We start from the raw sequence: 19,267 nt of genomic DNA on the forward strand, positions 1-19,267 counted from the left end.
GGGGTAAAGTCAGGGGGTCGAGGTGAAGAGGGGGCCACTAGTAGTGCGATGGGCATGTACGAAAGTGGGTAGAAATGCCAGTCGGTGGTTAGGTCGCGAGCCGTCGATTTTCAGTTGCGTCCAATTTTGAGTTAAGTGCTTCGCGTACATCCTTACCTACTTATGTTCCTCGCCTAGGATTGTGATAAGCTCTCGGATCACTCAGTCAATTGGCATCGAGAGGGGTAACATTTATCTTGATTCTACCGCACTGGTTGGAGCATCTGGTCCATAGCCATGACTACACCAATGCGCGCCGTATGGTATGGTTGCAAGAATGAATGAAAACCTGGTCAATCGGTGCTTCAGACACCAGCCTCAAGCTCATACACAGACTAACTTACATCTGTCGCCACCATGTGGTCAACATAGGCTCGGCCATCCCATACCCCGCTGCATTGAATTTGAGTTGATGCAAGCTTATTCCTAGCTTTAATCCCACATCACTATGAGACTTAAGTCTGGAGACGAGAAGCGCATAAACGTCAACGTCGCCCGTCAGTCATTACGTTATCTATGCTATTGCAGGTCAATTATGACACCAGGCGAGCTGGTTGTGGCACACGGCGGTCGCTCCCGCGCAGTCTAGCGGAAACTACCCGTTCATGGAGTCGTCTGATCGGTTTCGGTCTCGTAGCGGTGGGCCAGTCGCGTTGGAGTCTCGAAACCGAGCGTGCTGCACGGAGCAACGTGCATCGAGTCGTTAGACAATGACACCATGGATCCATGATGCAGCAGATGCGCCACCCGCCAGGGCCCAGACGAGACACGCAGGTTCGTCTCCAACTTCCTTGAAGTTTGACCTATAACAAGACTCTCAGCTACCATAACCCACTTAACACATGCAGATAGTGTTTGACGCCAAAGCACGCGGAGTTTGTCATATCTGGCCATCTTTGGACGACAGCTTCTCCGCAACGGCTACCCATGCAGCGGAGCAGGAGCCGGACCCTTCGAGGCCTGGCGGGTCTATGTAGATCCTGAGATCGTTTTAGTCCGGCAGAGGACAAGATCCACCATCAACTACCGCATCTTTCTTTGAGCGACGTTGCTGTGTTGCACTAGAAATGCGACGAACGAATACGAATACGTTTGTGTCGATCTGGAGGCACTGGTCCCTCCTGGTGAAGCGAGTAATGGCTCGTCGGGCTCATCGCACTCCCCGACTAATCCATAGAATGAAGCTCTGATACGACGACCCGCAAACACGCACCGGATTGGAAACTTGCGGTATGCGGGGATGCGTGGCCCTCTTCGAAGGGAACCCAATTGAGACCAGATGACAAGTGCGAGCATGGAATATGTCACTAGAGCTGTTTGAGGACACCGCTTGGACTGTCGTCAACGGACATGTGCCCGCATATTTTGGCGACTAAAAACTAGACGATTCGCCTCCTCGAGGATGATGTAAAGGTCGTCGAGCAGACTCACCTACCTCAACTACACCTCAATTTGACCTGCAAGTCAAACGTCAACATGGCCGCATCACCACAGATCACGACAGACACCGCGGCTGGGGCTGCCGCGGCCGACTTCATGGCCCTCAATAAGAAATACACAGAGGAGAAGGAAAAGCGCCAGCGGTCTGACGGCAACGCACAATACATCGAGATGGAGACGGACGCGAAGTTCAGCAAGCTGGCCCAAGACCCATGGGTCGATCACGAAAAGCTCAACGCCCAGACGCCGAGCCTCAAGGATGGCGACGAGGTGAAGTTCATCATCCTTGGCGCCGGCTACGGAGGCCTGTTGTTTGCGGTTCGATTCATCCAAGCTGGCTTCAAGCCCGAGGATATTCGCCTTGTCGATGCCGCTGGTGGTTTTGGCGGCACATGGTACTGGAACCGGTACCCAGGTCTCATGTGCGATGTTGAATCCTACACCTACATGCCACTCCTCGAGGAGACGGGCTATATTCCGAAGCACCGATACTCGTATGGCCACGAGTTGCGAGCTCATGCGGATCGAATGGCAGAGACATGGGACCTGACGGATAAGGGTGTATTTCGCTCGCAGATCAAGAGCTACGAGTGGGACGAGGACGCTAAGCGATGGATCGTGGTTATCGAGCAGGTCCGCGGCCCGGACGAGTCGCCCATCACAATGACGGTTCGATCACAGTTCGTCGTTCTCGCCAACGGCGTTTTAAACCATCCCAAAGCGGCCAAGAACCTCGAGGCTTTCGAGGGTGACATGTTCCATACTGCGCGGTGGAACTACGAAGTCACTGGTGGAAACCCGGAGGACCTCGAGAATGTCCAGCTTACTGGTCTTGAGGGAAAACGTGTTGGCATCATTGGTACTGGCGCAACCGCCATTCAACTCGTTCCACAACTCGCCAAGTGGGCGAAGGAGCTCTATGTCTTCCAAAGAACGCCGTCATCTGTAGAAGAGAGAGGCCAGAGGCCTACTGATCCAGAAGAGTGGAAGAAGATTGCCGACGGCCCAGGCTGGCAGAGGCGTCGCCTCGACAACTTCAATAACCTTGTTTCTGGCGGCGAGGCAGAAGACAACTTGGTAGATGATGGTTGGACGAAGATTAAGACTTACAAAGGTCTTGTCGGCGCACCACACGAGAAGCCTCTTGGATTGGAAGATATTCCCGGCCATATCGGCAGTCTTCTTGCCCTGGATGCCCCGAGATCAGAGAGGATTCGACGACGAGTTGAGGAGATTGTGAAGGACAAGTCAGTTGCTGAGGCTCTGAAGCCGTGGTACCCATCATGGTGCAAACGACCGACCTTCCATGACGACTACCTCCCGGCGTTCAACCTACCCAACGTACACCTCGTTGATACAAACGGCAAGGGAGTCGACCACGCCACCAAGAACTCACTAGTGGTCGACGGTACAGACTATCCCCTCGACGTCATTGTGCTGAGCACAGGATACAGGCCCCCCGCAGCAGACATGGCCGAGCCATCAAGCAGGTCCAACATGACCATCAAGGGCCAGAACGGCGAGCTCCTGTCCGAGAAATGGTCGAGCAAGGGCCCGTCTACCCTCCACGGCGTGCTCACCAAAGGATTTCCAAACCTGTTCCTGACCGGCCCTTTGCAGATCGGCGCCGCGGCAAACTTTGCTTACGCCCAGGACGTCATCTCTCAACACTGCGCATACATGGTAGTCGAAGCTATGAAGCGCGCGGGTAAAAGTACCGATAAGGTTGTCATAGAGAGCACATTGGAGGGGGAAGAAGCATACGTCGGTTTCATTATGCAACATGCGGCTTGGTTCTCTAGCTTGTCTATATGCACACCAAGCTACATGAACAATGAGGGCGAAAAAGCCCCACTCGAGGCACAAATGAAGTTGGCCAGAGGAGCGCCGTTTCCACATGGTATCAATGCCTACGTAAAATTCCTGGAGGACTGGCGAGCCAGTGGCCGGATGAACGGTGTTGAGGTAACAGCATAGCAGCATGTTGCGTTGAGGTAGCGCTTTGGTAGAGAAGATGGGGGATACAAATAGAAGTTTTGTGTGGTTAGGATCTACGTATAGCCCTTTGTCCAGCTTGAGAGAAGAGCTCAGACGATCCGTTTTCTCAGCTTAACGTGTTCCCCGAATATTTGACAGGCGTATACGTGTTCTACCGCTGGCCCGTCTCGCAGATCGCGTAGGATGCAGGTTCCGCATCGTACATAAGGCCTCTTGAAAGCCAGTTTTTGCAGCTGGCTGAATAACGCTTGTGTCTGGTATTCCTACTTCGTCGTAATTGAGTCTAAAGCTAGGGCCTTCTTTGAAAAAAAAATAATAATCCAGGTCCATGGTGTTTTCTAACGAAAACTCCGTGTCTTACAGGGATCATCTACCGTTGCCGCGCAGTTTCGGCTTCCTGATGGTGACTGTAAGCCGTGGTCAAGCCGCACGTTCACAACACGCCTTCACCCGCAGCTGGGACCGCGGACGTAGGCATGGTTCTGCTGACCACCTGCCGAGTTGCCATAAGCCGATCCTTGATAACTACTCAGCAAGCTACAGCTCGTGCTGCTGCCCTGATAGAAAGAAGCAGCAACACAAGCCGAGTTTGCGGCACACTTGGAAATGCAATCGCCCAAGCTTGTGGCATCAACGTAGCCAAGATAGTCTCCGGAGGCAAGCCTTCCGCAAACGATTTGGAACTTCTTTGAATTCAATGTCCAGCAGTAGCCGTTGTTTGCGGAGCAAGTCGGGTTGCTCGTTACCGTACCACCGCAAGCTGAGCCAGGGCAGGTCGCACACGTTCCCGGTGAGAAGGAGGTCTGACACCCAAAGCCACAGAAGTCGTCGCCGGTGTTGCAGTATCCATTCTTCGAGCTATGAGATGGCTTGTCAGTAGTCTGATGAAGTGAGATGATAAGAGCTATCGTCTACAACTTACCAACACAATCCGGAAGGGCATGTATAGCCATTAGAGCCACCACAAGTGTTGTCTGGACTTGTCTTGACGCCAGTGGATGCAGGTTGCGCTGCTGAGGAAGAGGCGGCAGCCCCTCCGCCTGAGGAAGAAGAGCAGGTTCCAAAGGATGACTGGCAGCCGGTGCTGCAGTGATCGGTAGACGAGCCACAGTATCCCCACTGACTGCAGCAGTCACCGAAGTTGCTACCTCGACAGGTATTTCCACCCGTTCCACCGCAGGTTCCATCTTGGCTGACCGTCTTGCCACCGTTGGTGACGGAGCTGCAGTCACCAAACTTTGACTGGCAGGAGTTGAGGCAATGGGCATCTGTGTTGCCGCAGTATCCCCACTGGCTGCAACAGGTTCCGAAAGTGCTTCCCTTACAGGTATATCCCGCAGTGCCGCCACATGTGCCATCCGAGCTGACCTTGCCGTTGGTGCTGGTGCTGCCACTCCCGCTGCTGCTGGAGCCAGTCGTGCATTTACCGAACTTGGACTGACATCCTGTCCCGCAGTGTGCGTCAGTTGTTCCGCTAGTATACCAGGTCAGCTTTGGTAATTCTTCGCAATCTCGTTTATCATCATAGGGGTTAACCTTACCACCAGTTGTATTGACTGCAGCATTGAGATCCTGGACAGGTGTAACTATTGGAACCTCCGCAGGTCTGGTCTGGAGAGGTGGCCGCTGCAGCTATTCCAGCCAAGGACAGGAGTCCAACAATGGAAAGTCTGACCATTCTTTACAAAAACGACAGAGTATTGATGTTGATTGACCTTATAGCAAAGAAGGCCGCAGTCTACGTTGGGGGCTAATAGAATTGACGCAATTTCAGTGTGGATGACATGATACTTAAACCTCACAACTTTTGGGGTAGCCTCTGGTTGGAGATTTTGGTGCTACTTTGGCGGCCATCGCTTGCGAATGCATGCGGCGGTCATGGGAACATTCTCAGGCTCTCTAGAGCGGATCCTCGATACGAAGTTTGGACTTCTAGCTTTACTCCAATCTGCGTTCCATATGTTCCGTTTCCGGTCATCGCGGATTAGAGCCTGTCACTTCACTCATCCAAAAGGAGTCGAAATGAATTCTTCGGCCGGATCTGTCCGATCTATGCGGCCGGCCCGAGGAGATGGCATGACTATCGTCTCCAAGATCGGATCTACAAAATTAGTGCTGCCGCTCACGCCTCTCTAGATTTCCGAGAATTTGTCTTGTCTTTAAGCGGAGCTACAGAGATGTGTGGGTGCAATCAGGTGTTGACTGAAAACGGAAATAGATGTCAACAGTAACAAAATGGCTTCAGTCTAGAACACGTGCCGCAGGAATGGGAAAGATTAGCGCACTTGCGGTGATCGAGGATGTTGCCGTCTGCTGATGTCGGGACCATGTAGGTAGTGAGCCAGCCGGCTGGACGCCGCGTGCCTGCGCGCTTCGTCTGATGACAAGCAGATGTCTCAAACCTTCACTGTTGCTTTCTTATGTCGGCTCGGCTACAGCCCGCCTCCACGCTTTGTTGAAATAAGGTTTGAGATCTCCATGTCGGTGTCCAACCTCGTTCTTAACGTCAATGCCAAGTTGGTGAGAATCAAGCCATCTGCTTCTTTGCTCCCCTGCTAATTCAGGGACATCCTCCTGCTAAACACTTCTTCTCAAAATCCGAGTACAACAAGTCACGCTATAGCTCTCCGGGGAATACGGCGCCAAGTCTGGGGACTTCCAGGGCTTGACGGCGTGATCCAGGCCATCATAGGGCTGTAGTAAGCGGCTTAGTAGCGCTGGACCGTGCGACGGGGCTCTGGACAGGGCAAACATACCCAGCGCTCAACTCATTCACAGATATTCTCAGTGTCCAACAAAAGTATCCTTCCTATCCCTGAAATAAGGCTGGCACTCCAGCTGTGAGAGGACTTGTGCGCGGAATGTCTGAATGTATGGCATTTGCTTGTATGCAGGAGTTCAAGTCGCGGGCCGATCGCTGCAGGCGCGTTCTTGTTCAGCAATCCATGCCTCTGTAGATTGCCCGAGAGTGTGATTACACCGAACGTAAGTGATTGCTGAATATGCTGCAAAACGACCCCGGTGAAGATCCAACAATTGGAAGGGTGGCCGAGTTGGTTATGGCGCCAGGTTAAGGTCAGCTTAACATCTGTTTCCTGGTGGGGCAACCCGCGCGAGTTCGAGTCTCGTCCCTTTCATTTTGAAGTTTTTGACGGGTCTGACGAGTGATTGGTCTTGTACCATGAAGGTTTCGCTGCTCCTGGTAGTTATCCAAGCTTTTGTTTACCAAGATAGGTGAGGGTTCATATCTTATGCCATCAGAAAGTGTAGGGCCGATGTGAGAAGTCCTGCCTTGGTGCCTTTCAACATGGCGAAGCTGAGCGTTTGAAAAGGAAATCGGTCAGTGTCCAAATGTCTATTTCCATGTGCTTGTGGGTGGTTTTATGTTTGAGGGAGCTTCATGAATGCAAGCATCAGATTCACTCCACTTCGACAGACTTTTATTGCTGCCTAATGTGTCATGGCCGCATAAGTAGTATTACAGTGATTGTCTCGATCTTTGGCCGTGCTTAGTCTCTATCAGGACCTCGGAGACATACAACGCCGCGGTCCTTGAGTATCAGCCGCTACAAGATAAATACCTTGAATTTCATCTCACATGATATTCATTCCATGAGACAGAATTGCAGGATTTAAGTCCTGTCAAGCAACGCTGTCCCCACGCAGTGAGGCAGTAGACCTTCCGGACAGCGCCCAGCTGCTGCAGTCATCGGGAATGCCTAATGATTTGGCCATATATCGAAACAAGAAGGCGACTCCTCCTACCCTTTCCCATAGACGGCAGGCGATACTGTTCCAAATGTCTTTGCCAAGATGGAACAACAAATTGACGGAATGAACTGTTTTGTCACGCCTAAAGTCTCCGCGGGCAGTGCATCGACTACCTTCAATGTCACGGCAATTTACAGCTCCGGAAAGTGCACACAGACTCGAACAGTTGCCTGAAAAGTGACCGAGTTAACTACCGGCATGTGTAGTGGCATTACTCTCCAGGACGATTTCGGTATTATAATTTCCTGCCCCCTGATTCCCAAGTTTGAGACGCCGACTGCCCGGGGCCCTGTAAACCATTCTTAAGTATTCAACTCAGATCGAAAGCCATGAGTTTCCATTTTTTCGACCTGGATTTGTGTGCCACCTTCCAGATCTCTCCTTACACAACAAGCATCTTGTTGTCTCCCTCGAGTCGCCGTGACGGGTATGATAATGAAGTTCTTCTCGGGCTTTTCGGCCCTTGCTTTGACTCAGTGTACGTTCTTGAATTCCGAGTCACATTAAATAGCTGACCATTCGACAAGTATCCATGACACTACTTGCTGCGACTGTCCCCGATGATACCTATGATTACATAGTTGTTGGCAGTGGCCCGGGAGGAATCGTCACTGCTGATAAGCTTTCTGCTAGCGGCAAGAGTGTGCTCCTGATCGAAAGAGGACCTCCATCATCTTTCCGATGGGGCGGGAGTAAGTCAATCAAGATCGCTGGGCTAACTACGGTACCATGCTCTGACAGTTGTGTGTAGGGCAAAGAGGGGCCTGGCTTGAGAATTCCAATCTTACAAGGTTCGACGTTCCTGGGCTTTACGGACACATATGGCAAGATAGCGCTGGCATCAAATGTCCGGATGTTGTTCCCATGGCAGGCTGTGTTCTCGGCGGTGGATCTGCTATCAACGCGGGCCTTTGGTTCAAGGTCAGTGCATCCTTTTCCGTTTCCCATCCAGTCTTCTTTGACCGTTACTAACATTCCGTAGCCTCAAAGCTTGGACTGGGATACACAGTTTCCCGATGGCTGGAAGGCCAAGGACCTGTCTGCTGCCACAGACCGAGCCTTCAGGCGTGTTCCGTGGACTGACGTCCCTTCCAAAGATGGTGTCTTGTACAATCGTCAGACCAACGACCTAATAACGAAGGGACTCGTCGAAAACGGATGGACCAGCGTTAAGGCAAACAATGAGCCAGATGTTAAAAGAAGAACCGTTTCCCAATCAGAGTATTTTTACCAGCATGGTGAGCGAGGTGGGCTCTTGGAAACCTATCTTGTGTCAGCAACAGCTCGCGGTAACTTCAAGCTCTGGACGAACTCACTCGTCACTAGAGTGGAGAGAATGGGAGATAGTGTCACTGGTGTGCAAGTAGAGTCCCGAGGTTACAATGGCACCGTCAAACTTGCTGCTGGTGGCCGAGTCATTCTCTCTGCTGGAGTATTTGGCTCAGCTAAGATTCTGTTTCGGAGTGAGTGTTCCCTTCTCAATTCAATGGCGAGATGACTGCTAACAATCTCGATAGGTGGGATTGGCCCGAAAGATCAGCTAGAGACTGTCCAGAAAGCCGAAGGCGACATACTCATCGACTCTGCCCAGTGGATTGATCTTCCAGTCGGTTATAATCTGGACGATCATGTAAACGTAACACTTAGTTTAAAGACCCCTCCATCGTATAGGTACTAAAGCTAATCATTCCTAGACAAACATTCTCTTGGAGCACCCGGACATAGTCAATTACGACTTCAACGGCGCCTACAACAACCCCGTTTCGGATGACGCCTCAGCATATCTATGTGAGATGGCAGACCTCCCCTTGCGAGATGGTTCGGTTTTGTTGACTAACAGTAATCCTGCAGCCAACCGATCAGGCATACTGACCCAAGCAGCCCCAAACATCAACCCAATCTTCTGGGATGCGGTTAAGGGGGAGGATGGCATCGAGAGATGGTTTCAATGGACGGGCTATGTTGGCGGACCACAAACAGGCAAGACATACAGTGCGTAGTCACATCTCTGCTATCAAATGATCACGACTGATAGCCACAGATACTTCCGGCATGGCAGCTGCCCTTGGACTAGGCAAGACCTCAAGGGGCCGCGTCACAATCAACCCATCCCTCTTGATGGATGTCAGTGTACTTCCTTACTTCAATGACGAAGGTAATCACGACTTTGAGGCTGTTGTCACTACCGTGAGTGGAGTTGTCAAGGCAATTTCATCCATTCCTGGCGCTGTAATGATTCACCCCGCCCCTGGTCAAGATGTGCGAGACTACGTCCAAAAGGTGAGCAAACCTTACTTTTCTCTCGGAGTTCGATATGAAATCAAGCTGAACATATCGTGTGAATAGTTGGCTGTGGATATTGGCCGTACCGCCAATCACTGGGTTGGAACCACCCGTCTTGGAACCGACTCTGCTCTCGAAGGTGGTAAATCCGTCGTTGATCTCAACGCGCAAGTCTATGGAACGAAAAACCTGCACGTTGTTGACGCAGGGATACTCAATGGGATTTTCACTGCGAATCCGCAAGCTGGAATTGTTATTGCTGCCGAGAAGGTAGCAGAAGACATCATGAGATTGCATGGATAAACGAGCTTCCAGAGTTTCGGCAGCGTGTCTACATCTAGCGGTGGTGGAGATTTCAGAGACTCGCTCGATTGTTTTAGGTCAAGGCATCCTGGCCTAGTATGCAAACCTCGGTAATTGTCGCCTAACAGACAAGCTTTCTGACCCGACGGGCTACTCCGGGCTGATTGCTTGCCTTAATGGGTGACACTTCGACATCGTGCCGCAAATATGGCTGTAATTGACTGTCATCATCGTCTCTGTGACCCGAGAAGACTTAGAATTCGACACAATCACGTCCAGGCAAGGATAGCCTCAGCACTTAAGGTTCATCGATCCCTGAAAACTCGTAGCTAGACGCGTAGCTCGTACCCACGTCCGCGTTTCCACAGGCTTGTCTGGCAGCAGTTTAGTCCCCAGAGAACTCAACCGGATCTCGGCACGAACGCCTGGAGCTTGTAAGTGACATCCTTAGCGCATTGCAATTCATTTCCATGTTCAGATGACCTTCCTGTTTGGTGATCGTTCTTACATTCGTCCCCCAATCTCGGGACTCGCATTCAGCCGCCCGAACAAGCTTGAAATCTTTCGTACGGCTTACCAAGATCAACGATTCAACGTGTAATTCGTGACCAACCCGGGATTCGATGGTCAGGGCTCGTCCAGTTGTTAGTGGCACAGCGCTGTGGTAGCAAATTTTTGAAGTCCTGATGCCCTTCAAGCACTAGCAGCATCATTGTCGCTATTGTCGCGCCAGATTGCGAGTCATAGCCCTACTCGCAAGTTTCCTTGCGTCCTGAAGCAGAATGAACCCTGACTCCGTGTGAACTTTCGATAGCACCCCAAACTTGCCGCCTAGGCGCATCAAGGGATCCTTGGCTGGATTGGCAGCACCGCATAGTAAAACACTGGGCGAGTTCATCCAACAAGAGGTTCCTAAATCGTCGACCTGCAACTTCATCAATCATCGCAGCGGCTATGGACAACTTCACGACCATCGCCGAATGCGAGGGGTCTTTTGGCCCCGCTGCAACCATATGTAGCGATCGATTCGACTTCACCTTGCTCTTCGAACAATCTATCCTGAATATTGGACCATCTGCAGTATTGCTTCTGGCCCTCCCTTTCCGGCTACAGCAGCTTCTTCATCAACGCCGCAAAGTCCTGCGACATCCCTCGAATGCCGCAAAGATCGCCACCTGCATCGTCTTTGGCGGGCTTCAAATCGCCTTGCTCGCGCTATGGACGCAAGCACCGTTCTCCAACCGCGTCACTATTGCTGCCGCAGTTCTCGGCGTTCTAGATGCCTTGGCCCTCACTCTCCTCAGCCATGCAGAGCATCTCCGATCTATTCGACCATCTACCACAATCTGTGTCTATCTGGCGTTCTCGCTAATCTTTGACGCTGTGCAATGCCGCACACTATGGCTGCTTCCCGGATTGCACAACCTGGCCAGCGTCTCCAGCGCAGCGCTGGCAATGAAGTTGACAATGTTTCTTCTCGAAGTGCAAGGCAAACGCACATTCCTCCTCGCTGCTCTGCGCCACTTGAGCCCCGAGGCCACGAGCGGCATCATCGGCCGCGGTTTCTTTTGGTGGCTCAACAGCCTGCTAGGGAAAGGCTTCAAGGCCACCTTATCTCCGTCGACGCTCTACGACATAGATGATGATATGCGGTCCGAGTCCCTGCTCCAGAACCTCAACATCGCGTGGAATCAACGAAGAGGGCATGGAAAGCGGGCCCTGTTACGCTCGATCTTCAGCACGACGAAGATGGCTTTGCTGGTTACAGCGGTACCCAGACTCGTCCTGGTTGGATTCAAGTTCTCGCAACCGTTTCTCATCAACCGAATCATCAAATATGTCGATGGAGACCGCGGATCTGATTCCAAGTCTGTTGGGTACGGTCTGATAGCTGCGACGGGCCTAGTCTACCTGGGCAACGCGGTGAGTTACAGTAAGCTGCTCGGTCGTGGTTCTCTCCGCTGATACTGCTTGTCTTGTGTTAGCTATCGACAGGTTTCTACCAGCACAAGCTCTTCCGTTACATCACGATAATCCGTGGATCTTTGGTTTCTCTCATCATGTCCAATAACCTCAAGTTAGACACAGCGAAGGCCAGCGATCCGTCTGCGCCATTGACCTTGGTCAGCACCGATGTGAGAACTATCTGCAGGTCGTTCGAAACCATTCATGAGGTGTGGGCAAATCCCATCGAGATAGGCATTGCCATATGGCTACTTCAAAGACAGCTTGGCCTTGGAAGCGTTGGACCGGGTGTAACCATTATCGGTAAGCAACTGTTTTGAATCGAGGTATAATACTTTTGATCTAACATCGGCTTGAGCTTGCACAATTGGTATGGCGAGGTTGTCGAAACTTATGCCTCGAGCCTCGAAAATTTGGAACGAAGAAATCCAAAAGCGCATTACAGTCACTTCGGAAGTTCTTGGTGCAATTAAGGAGACGAAGATGCTAGGAATGGTAGACTTCCTTCAGCGTGCGATTCAAGATCTGAGAGTGGCAGAGCTGCGCAGAGCAAAACAGTATCGCCGGTTCATCACTTATATGAACATGCTCGGTAAGCTTGAGGCTCTTAACCCATTTACATCACAAGCTGACATTTCAATTGTCAGGCAACGCCCCGTCAATGATCGGTCCTGTTGTCACTTTTGGCCTTGCCATTCTTGCGCAGAAGATCAATGCCGGGTTGTCACTCTCTATCGCCACTGTCTTCACTTCGCTGACCATCATCGACCTAATTGCTGGACCTCTTGCGCAGCTCATCACCTCGGTACCGAGCTTAGTGGCATCTTTGGGAAGCTTTGAGAGGATTCAGGCCTTCCTCGAACAGGGTAGGCTTTCAACGGTCACAAATCCTGATTATCTTCAAGCTGCAAGCCACTCTGACGACCTTGGGCGTGCCGGAACTGATCGTGGCATAGAGATGGGTACGATGCGGCCGAAAACGTCGCCCGAGCCATCTTCCGAGCAGAGAGATATTGCGACAGTTCATAACGGTTCGTTCAGGCTCAAGGCTGACGAGGAACCCATTCTGCGTGACATCAACCTCCGCATTGCCCCTTCCACCATGACTATCGTGATTGGCAGAATTGGCTCGGGGAAGACCACCCTCCTTCGGGGACTCCTCGGCGAACTTCCGACCACGGGATCGGTCAAGACTCTTGAAGGTCCTGTAGCGTATTGTGCTCAGACAACCTGGCTGACAACAGCAACCGTCAAGGAAAACATTCTCGGCGAGACACCGACCGATGAGGACTGGTACGAGAGGGTGGTACACGCTTGCGCTCTCGTACCCGACTTCTCTCAGCTAGCAAACGGAGATCACACAGTGGTTGGAAGCAAAGGCCAATCCCTGAGCGGAGGTCAAAAGCAACGGGTTGTAAGTTAATATCCTTCATCTCGCTGTCAACCGCGCACGATCGCTCACTGGCTTGGACAGGCTCTGGCGCGAGCAGTATTCTCAAGAAAACCTGTTCTTGTTGTTGATGATGCGTTGAGCGGACTGGACAACGCAACTCAGACTCACATCTGGGACTGTCTTTTCAGCCCACGAGGCCTTGTACGCCAGTACGGCGCAACCGTGATCCTGACGACGCACTCACGTAAGTAGAAACACAGAGGCACATTGCAAGTTTCACAAATCAGGTTTTTGACTCATACCATCTGCAGTGAAATATCTCAAATTTGCGGATCAAATCCTCATCTTGGGCGATGACGGGCAGATTGCCAGCCAAGGCAATTTTGACACTATTCGGGAGAGCGCCTATCTTCAGAGCCTTTCTTTCGAGGATGCGCAGCCCAAAGATGCAAAGGACGCTGAGACTATTTCAGTCGCAAAATCTCGACAGCAAAGTCAACCACAAACCAAAGGGGTAGAGGCTGAATCAGAGCAGGACCTCTTGAGAAAGGCGGGCGACACTACGCTCTACTGGTACTACTTGAAGTCCATCGGTTGGTGGTATGGCTCTGCCGGTGCGATATCCTTGATTCTTGACTGCTTCTTCCGAGTCTTCCCTCGTAAGTTCATGGTCCCTCCAAATACTTGTATCGACTATGGTTTCTGACCTCTGATAGAAATTTGGCTCAAGATCTGGACGGAAGAGGACGCAAGGACCGGTTCATCAGACACAGGCTTCTACTTCGGCGTCTACTCCGCAATTTCTGTTGTGGGCTTATTCGTTATTGGCGTCAATATTTGGTACGTTAATACCAAAGAATATTCCCTGCCCACTGATAACTCCGGCTCTGCTAACAGAAGCCCACAGGATCATGTTTGTTTTGATAGTGCCTAAGTCTTCTCAAAGCTTACACTGGACACTTCTCCAGTCTGTCATGAGGTGGGTCACACGTTGCCAGACTGTGGTGCGCATCGTTGCTTACTACTTTACAGGGCCCCGTTGTCGTTCTTTGGATCAACAGACACCGGCGACTTGATCAACAGGTAATCATATCAGATTCATCTCTAAAGCTGCAGATGCCTAACATATTTTAAAGGTTCAGTCAGGATTTGTCTCACATTGACCGAGATCTTCCTACAGCGTTGTTCATGACCTCAATCGGTGAGTGACTCCTCCCGCGTATCAGCTAAAATACACAGCTAATCCCTTTCAGCTGTTCTTGATTGCTTGGCAGGAGCTGTCCTGATTGTCATAGGTGCCAAGTATCTTGCAGCTGTCATTCCGTTCGCTTTACTCGCTCTCTACTGTCTACAAGCTTTCTACCTGAGAACTTCTCGCCAGATGCGGTTTCTCGATCTCCAGGCGCAGGCTCCTCTTCTGACCAAGTTGATTGAGACCATCGATGGCTTGTCAACCATCCGCGCCTTCGGCTGGCAAAATGCCTTCCGAGAAACTTCTCTTGAACTCTTGGATGAGTCCCAAAGGCCGTACTACCTGATGTTTTGCATCCAGCGCTGGCTCACTCTGGTTCTCGACATTCTTGTCGGTGCTATTGCAGTATTGCTTGTCTCGATGGCTATGATGATACCGGACGCAACTAGCACCGGAGCCATTGCCATTGCGCTCTACAATGTGCTCAACTTCAATCAATCTTTGGCAACTCTGATTACCTCTTGGACAGAGCTTGAAACATCCCTAGGGGCAATCTCGCGTTTGCGAACCTTCGTATCTCGAACACCAATCGAACCAGCGGCCGTTGCTGAAGGGCCTGACAATATGCCACGCCAATGGCCTGCACAGGGCCAGGTCGAGATACAGAACATCACGGTGTCTTACTCCGCGGAAACGAGACCAGTACTTAAGGGAGTTTCCCTTTCTATCCAGCCAGGAGAGAAGGTTGCCATCTGTGGACGCACAGGCAGTGGCAAATCGACCCTCACTCTCGCCATCTTCAAACTTCTTGGCCTCGATGCAGGGAGAATCCTGATCGATGGTGTTGACATCGGCAATGTTCCGAACGATGTGCTCCGCCGTTCGCTCATCGCCATCCCGCAGGAGCCGCTCCTCTTTCCCGGAAGCCTGCGTACGAATCTGTTCCCCTTCAGCGATGACTCAAGCGCAGGCGAGGCGCCGTCCGATGCTGACCTTATAGATGCCCTGACCACGGTCTCACTATGGTCATCCATCTCCTTGAGTGGTAGTCTCAACACGGATGTTTCCAACCTGCCATTGTCCAAGGGCCAAAAGCAGCTGTTGTGTCTAGCCCGGGCTATAGTCAGGAAGAATTCTAGCAAGGTCCTAGTTCTTGATGAAGCTACCAGCGCCGTCGATCAAGAAACCGAAGACATGATGGCTAGGATCATCGAGAGCGAGTTTGTTGATCATACTATCATTTCTGTGGTTCACCGTCCTCAGGCCCTCCGTGGCATCGACAAGATTGTCACCTTGCAAGACGGCCGAGTAGTAAGCGTGGGGCCTGCAGGGAACTATTAATAATGTGGGCTTTAGGATGCAGGAGCGGGAAAGATATATGTAGACAATATCAACTACAAATAGGATAAGTTTGGATCCCACTTGTTCATCTTTTTGTCTTGGCTAGTATTGAAACACTTGGTGGTCAGCCGTTGGTTCTCGCGGTGGGCTCATAGGCCTGGTCTCCTGTGTATGTTGTAGGTAATTTGCAGAGCGGGACTCCTTGGCGTTGCGTCTTCGGCGCGATCCGCCGGGTGGCCATCCGCCCTGCCATGCCACAGGCGCTTCCCTTCGCAATGACCATCACGATGATGAACCAGAATTTGTAAGGGGGTCTCCGATGTAGATAGCCTTTCTATTCTCCTAGGTTTCTTCAATGCATCAAGGCTCTTGAGGATCTTCGCCCGATGAAGATGACTGAAGTCTAAGAAATGATGTTACTTCCTCACATGGCTATGCAATAATGCCTTCAGAATTCCTTTCATTCACCCCATGTACCTTGCTACTCCGCTGATTTTATGCGTACTTGCACACCGAGAGTCTATCATCTATATTGAGTTTCGTACGAGCTGAAGCCTCACTGTTTTAGGCTGTACTCCACCGTGATTGTCTTTGTTTGGACAATATTATTTCCTCGCATGATGGCTTTTTCTGAGGAATCATCCTCTGTTGGATCGCTCTCGCTATGACCAGTGGCGATGGTCACTGGCTTATTGGGCCCCATGCTGGCCATCACAAATGCCTCGCCATTGTTGTCGCGATCAAATTGCGAATACTCGGCCCTATTCCGCGTTTCATTCGTACCGCCGATAGTCATTCGCGACATGGGCTTGCTCCCAGTACCACCAACAGTCTTGGTCCCCTTGCCATATGTGCTTTCGCCGATGATCTTGGGTGCGACGTGTCGGAAGAACTTGCGTAAGGTCGGCAGAGAGGCGCAAATTACGACTAGATTCGCTTCAACGATACTGAAAGACCAATTTGTTAAAAAAACACAGCTACGGATATAGATGGTAGGATCAAACGAGTCCAGGCTTCACTTACATCCATAAACTGGCCCATGAGATTACCCAGCTTTGGTCCATACTCGTTAGCATGGCTGGAAGAAGAGAAACGCGGACGATCGAAGTGACGACTGTACTACACGCATTGTGAGCTTCACCATAATCTCGTTACGCGCACCTTCATCTTCAAGAATAGTAGCGATGCTGACTTACAGTGACCCGACTGCGAAAATGAAGAACAGCCCAACTTTTTGCCTGCGCGGAATCTGTAACTTCACAACGATGGGTATCGGAAGCGCAAACAGTATCAAGTCTGAAATGATGTTTGCCGCAGCAGTCGCAATGTATAACGATGGTCGGTTGATACATGTGCCTTCGGTGATGGTAACGTCCCAGCTCATTGCGATTGGATCACAGGCGAAAACCAGAGCAAAGAATATGCCAATGCTGTAGCCGGCAATGATGGCAAGAGAAATCCACACAGCTCGTTTGAACCATCTCTGAGGTGATAGTCGGAAGTAGAATATCAAGAGGGAGACTTTGGCGAAACTTCCACAGAGGGTATAGATGGCGGCGGCGAGAAAAACATCCTGCGTTAACGATTACGTTAGTAAATCGAGCTCGAAAAAAAGTATACTGGCCCTCAATGATAGAATTAACAATTGAACTGGTTCTGTTCCACTTACCATCATGTAGATATTGTACTTTACGACGGAAATCTCCCATCCGTGGACACCTCCAGACCCATATGCAAACATATCTACCAAGGACTTGTCAGCAACAACCTTGCCGACCATCTCAGCTTGACGTATTCACTTACGAACACACAACCCAATGGTAGCGATGGAGGTGAACTATGATACAGTCAGCGAGACTAGCCCCCACAAGTGATCAAGCCTGTTGACGTTGTGTTGGTGGGCTTGAGGCTGCATGTCGCTGCAAGTCGCGACCCGGTGTCCGAGATACTGGAACTTACCCAAGCCAGAAGAAGAAAGACTGCCAAGACCGAATGTTAGTCCATGCAGCTTGCCAAGTCGCTGCTGAAGATCTGATGAAAGGCAAATCGTGAGGATACAGGATAGCATAGGAAAGGAATCTTGTAGTGCGGTTAAGTGGATATCCTTACCGTCGTCCCACTGCAGCCGACCGATCAAGAAGGCTTTCGTGTAGAGTCTTTGCGCCATGAGTAAAAGACTCAGAAGGGTACCGAATCCAGCTACATAGTAAGCTTCAGGTACAGCTTGTCGCTGTGGGTTGTCGAAGTTAACCACATAGCCTTCAGGAGGCGGAAGAACAGTGACAACGCCGTTCACCACTGGCATGGCTTGGATACTAATAGTCCAAAGGCCAAACTGCTGACTTCGTGCTGATGTTTGCGGTAAAATGGGTCACTCAACAAAGTCGATCGAATGGCAGGAACATAGTGTCATAAATCTGGGGGCGACCGGTGGCTTAAAGGAGATTACATGCTTCGGGCGAAAGGCGTCTTCGGATACCATGGTCGTTCCAAACGATATGGGAGTGGCCGTGGAAGTATAAGTTTTAGCATGTATCATTATCGACTCCTTGACACCGGCACTCTTTGCACATCGTATCTCCCTAGAGTGTGATTCGCAAGCTTGTACACGTTTATGTCCAACCTGTGAGCTTTGAAGGACGGAAGCAGGGAGTCCACATCTTCGCCCCCCATGCTTCCTGATGCAAAAGGCCATGATCCTGTTCCACTGTCCTGCAGTCACAATTTCTCTTAGAACCAACGCCGCAATACCCTTGACCAGCGGTTGGCCAAGATAATTCTGCGCGATATCACTTCATCCGGCACTCTGGCCCGAAGAACAGCACGTAATTGTCGACGTTTCCACTTTTGACTGTCGCTCAACAAGCCCGGTCACAGGGATGAGTTGTGTTGGAACTAGGGTCTTGTGAAGTTGAGACAAATCCTCCATCCTCTTTTTTTGGCGAAATGCACGAGGCAATTAATTAAGCGACCGCATGGCGGAACCGACGGCGTGGTCGTTCGATTATCCATCTCGAGGCTCAAATGCACTCGCATTAATGTGCCTCATGCCTGCAGTTCTTGGCTGCAAGAGGCTGCATCTCAATTTAAAAAGTCTTCGGGATTAGTTGCAGAATTTTCTCACTTGTCACTTGTCGGGACTTGATCTTCAGTGCAACCGTTCCCGTGCCGCCATGTGAAGAAAAGTTGTGGCAAAGACAAGTTCGATCAGTGCCTATTTTGTATGGTCGCTGAATGAAGTCATGTAAGCTGCTGGAAACTCCGGAGGACGAGATGGCTTCAGCCTTCCAAATGGAGAACAGCGATCATACTTTATTCTGGCACACTTTTAATACCTTGCATTGTGGCACTGTATCTGATAGCACCCGTACTTCGTACCGTCGATGAGCTACCCCGGATGACGGCGGGGGCTAAATCGTTCGATGCGGCCTGACCCCCGAGATCGGCTCAGTCCGTCGAAGCGTGGGTCAGTAAGCATTTTGATCTGGCCCTGGCCGAGGCGATGTTGGTTGGCCGTTGTCGTCGGCGTGATGCCTGTAAGT

General features: G+C 51.0%; 5 protein-coding genes across 5 annotated transcripts; 3 read left to right on the forward strand and 2 right to left on the reverse strand.

Annotated features, from left to right (window-relative positions):
- Positions 1–1,515: 1,515 nt before the first annotated feature.
- Positions 1,516–3,456, forward strand: HER10_EVM0012576 (cyclohexanone monooxygenase; the record flags this gene model as incomplete). Its single annotated transcript, XM_035481969.1, has 2 exons — positions 1,516–2,262; positions 2,317–3,456. The coding sequence occupies 2 exons, from the start codon at positions 1,516–1,518 to the stop codon at positions 3,454–3,456; spliced, it is 1,887 nt and encodes a 628-aa protein (XP_035331062.1).
- Positions 3,457–3,522: 66 nt separating this feature from the next.
- On the reverse strand, positions 3,523–5,347 carry HER10_EVM0003738 (keratin-associated protein 5-4). The gene is made up of 3 exons (XM_035473402.1): positions 5,019–5,347; positions 4,400–4,951; positions 3,523–4,335 (listed from the first exon to the last, which is right to left on the reverse strand). Exons 1-3 carry the CDS (start codon positions 5,153–5,155, stop codon positions 3,924–3,926), a joined length of 1,101 nt encoding a protein of 366 aa, XP_035330568.1. The 5' UTR covers positions 5,156–5,347; the 3' UTR covers positions 3,523–3,923.
- Positions 5,348–7,780: 2,433 nt separating this feature from the next.
- HER10_EVM0005642 (fungal cellulose binding domain-containing protein) lies at positions 7,781–9,834 on the forward strand (the record flags this gene model as incomplete). Its single annotated transcript, XM_035475248.1, has 7 exons — positions 7,781–7,940; positions 8,000–8,169; positions 8,231–8,711; positions 8,766–8,884; positions 8,943–9,240; positions 9,308–9,528; positions 9,595–9,834. The coding sequence occupies 7 exons, from the start codon at positions 7,781–7,783 to the stop codon at positions 9,832–9,834; spliced, it is 1,689 nt and encodes a 562-aa protein (XP_035330680.1).
- Positions 9,835–10,788: 954 nt separating this feature from the next.
- HER10_EVM0003536 (ABC transporter) lies at positions 10,789–15,725 on the forward strand (the record flags this gene model as incomplete). The annotated part of the gene is made up of 11 exons (XM_035473210.1): positions 10,789–11,757; positions 11,820–12,102; positions 12,158–12,391; positions 12,447–13,213; positions 13,274–13,436; positions 13,504–13,851; positions 13,909–14,032; positions 14,100–14,171; positions 14,225–14,275; positions 14,329–14,393; positions 14,446–15,725. 11 exons carry the CDS (start codon positions 10,789–10,791, stop codon positions 15,723–15,725), a joined length of 4,356 nt encoding a protein of 1,451 aa, XP_035330553.1.
- Positions 15,726–16,281: 556 nt separating this feature from the next.
- Positions 16,282–18,030, reverse strand: HER10_EVM0011545 (uncharacterized protein; the record flags this gene model as incomplete). The annotated part of the gene is made up of 7 exons (XM_035480974.1): positions 16,282–16,672; positions 16,749–16,844; positions 16,922–17,298; positions 17,395–17,468; positions 17,529–17,562; positions 17,685–17,704; positions 17,835–18,030. The coding sequence occupies 7 exons, from the start codon at positions 18,028–18,030 to the stop codon at positions 16,282–16,284; spliced, it is 1,188 nt and encodes a 395-aa protein (XP_035331004.1).
- Between the last annotated feature and the right edge of the window lie 1,237 nt (positions 18,031–19,267).

Source organism: Colletotrichum scovillei, assembly GCF_011075155.1.
Source record: "Colletotrichum scovillei strain TJNH1 chromosome Unknown Contig00008, whole genome shotgun sequence".
Lineage (NCBI taxonomy): Eukaryota > Fungi > Ascomycota > Sordariomycetes > Glomerellales > Glomerellaceae > Colletotrichum > Colletotrichum scovillei.

Excerpts from the sequence above, each read along its gene's own strand:
- HER10_EVM0003738 (XM_035473402.1), bottom strand. The coding sequence starts at position 5,155 with ATGGTCAGACTTTCCATTGTTGGACTCCTGTCCTTGGCTGGAATAGCT. Across the intron at positions 4,952-5,018 it reads TGCAGTCAATACAACTGGTG|CGGAACAACTGACGCACACT; the intron begins GTAAGGTTAACC and ends CTGGTATACTAG. Across the intron at positions 4,336-4,399 it reads TGCCCTTCCGGATTGTGTTG|CTCGAAGAATGGATACTGCA; the intron begins GTAAGTTGTAGA and ends GCCATCTCATAG.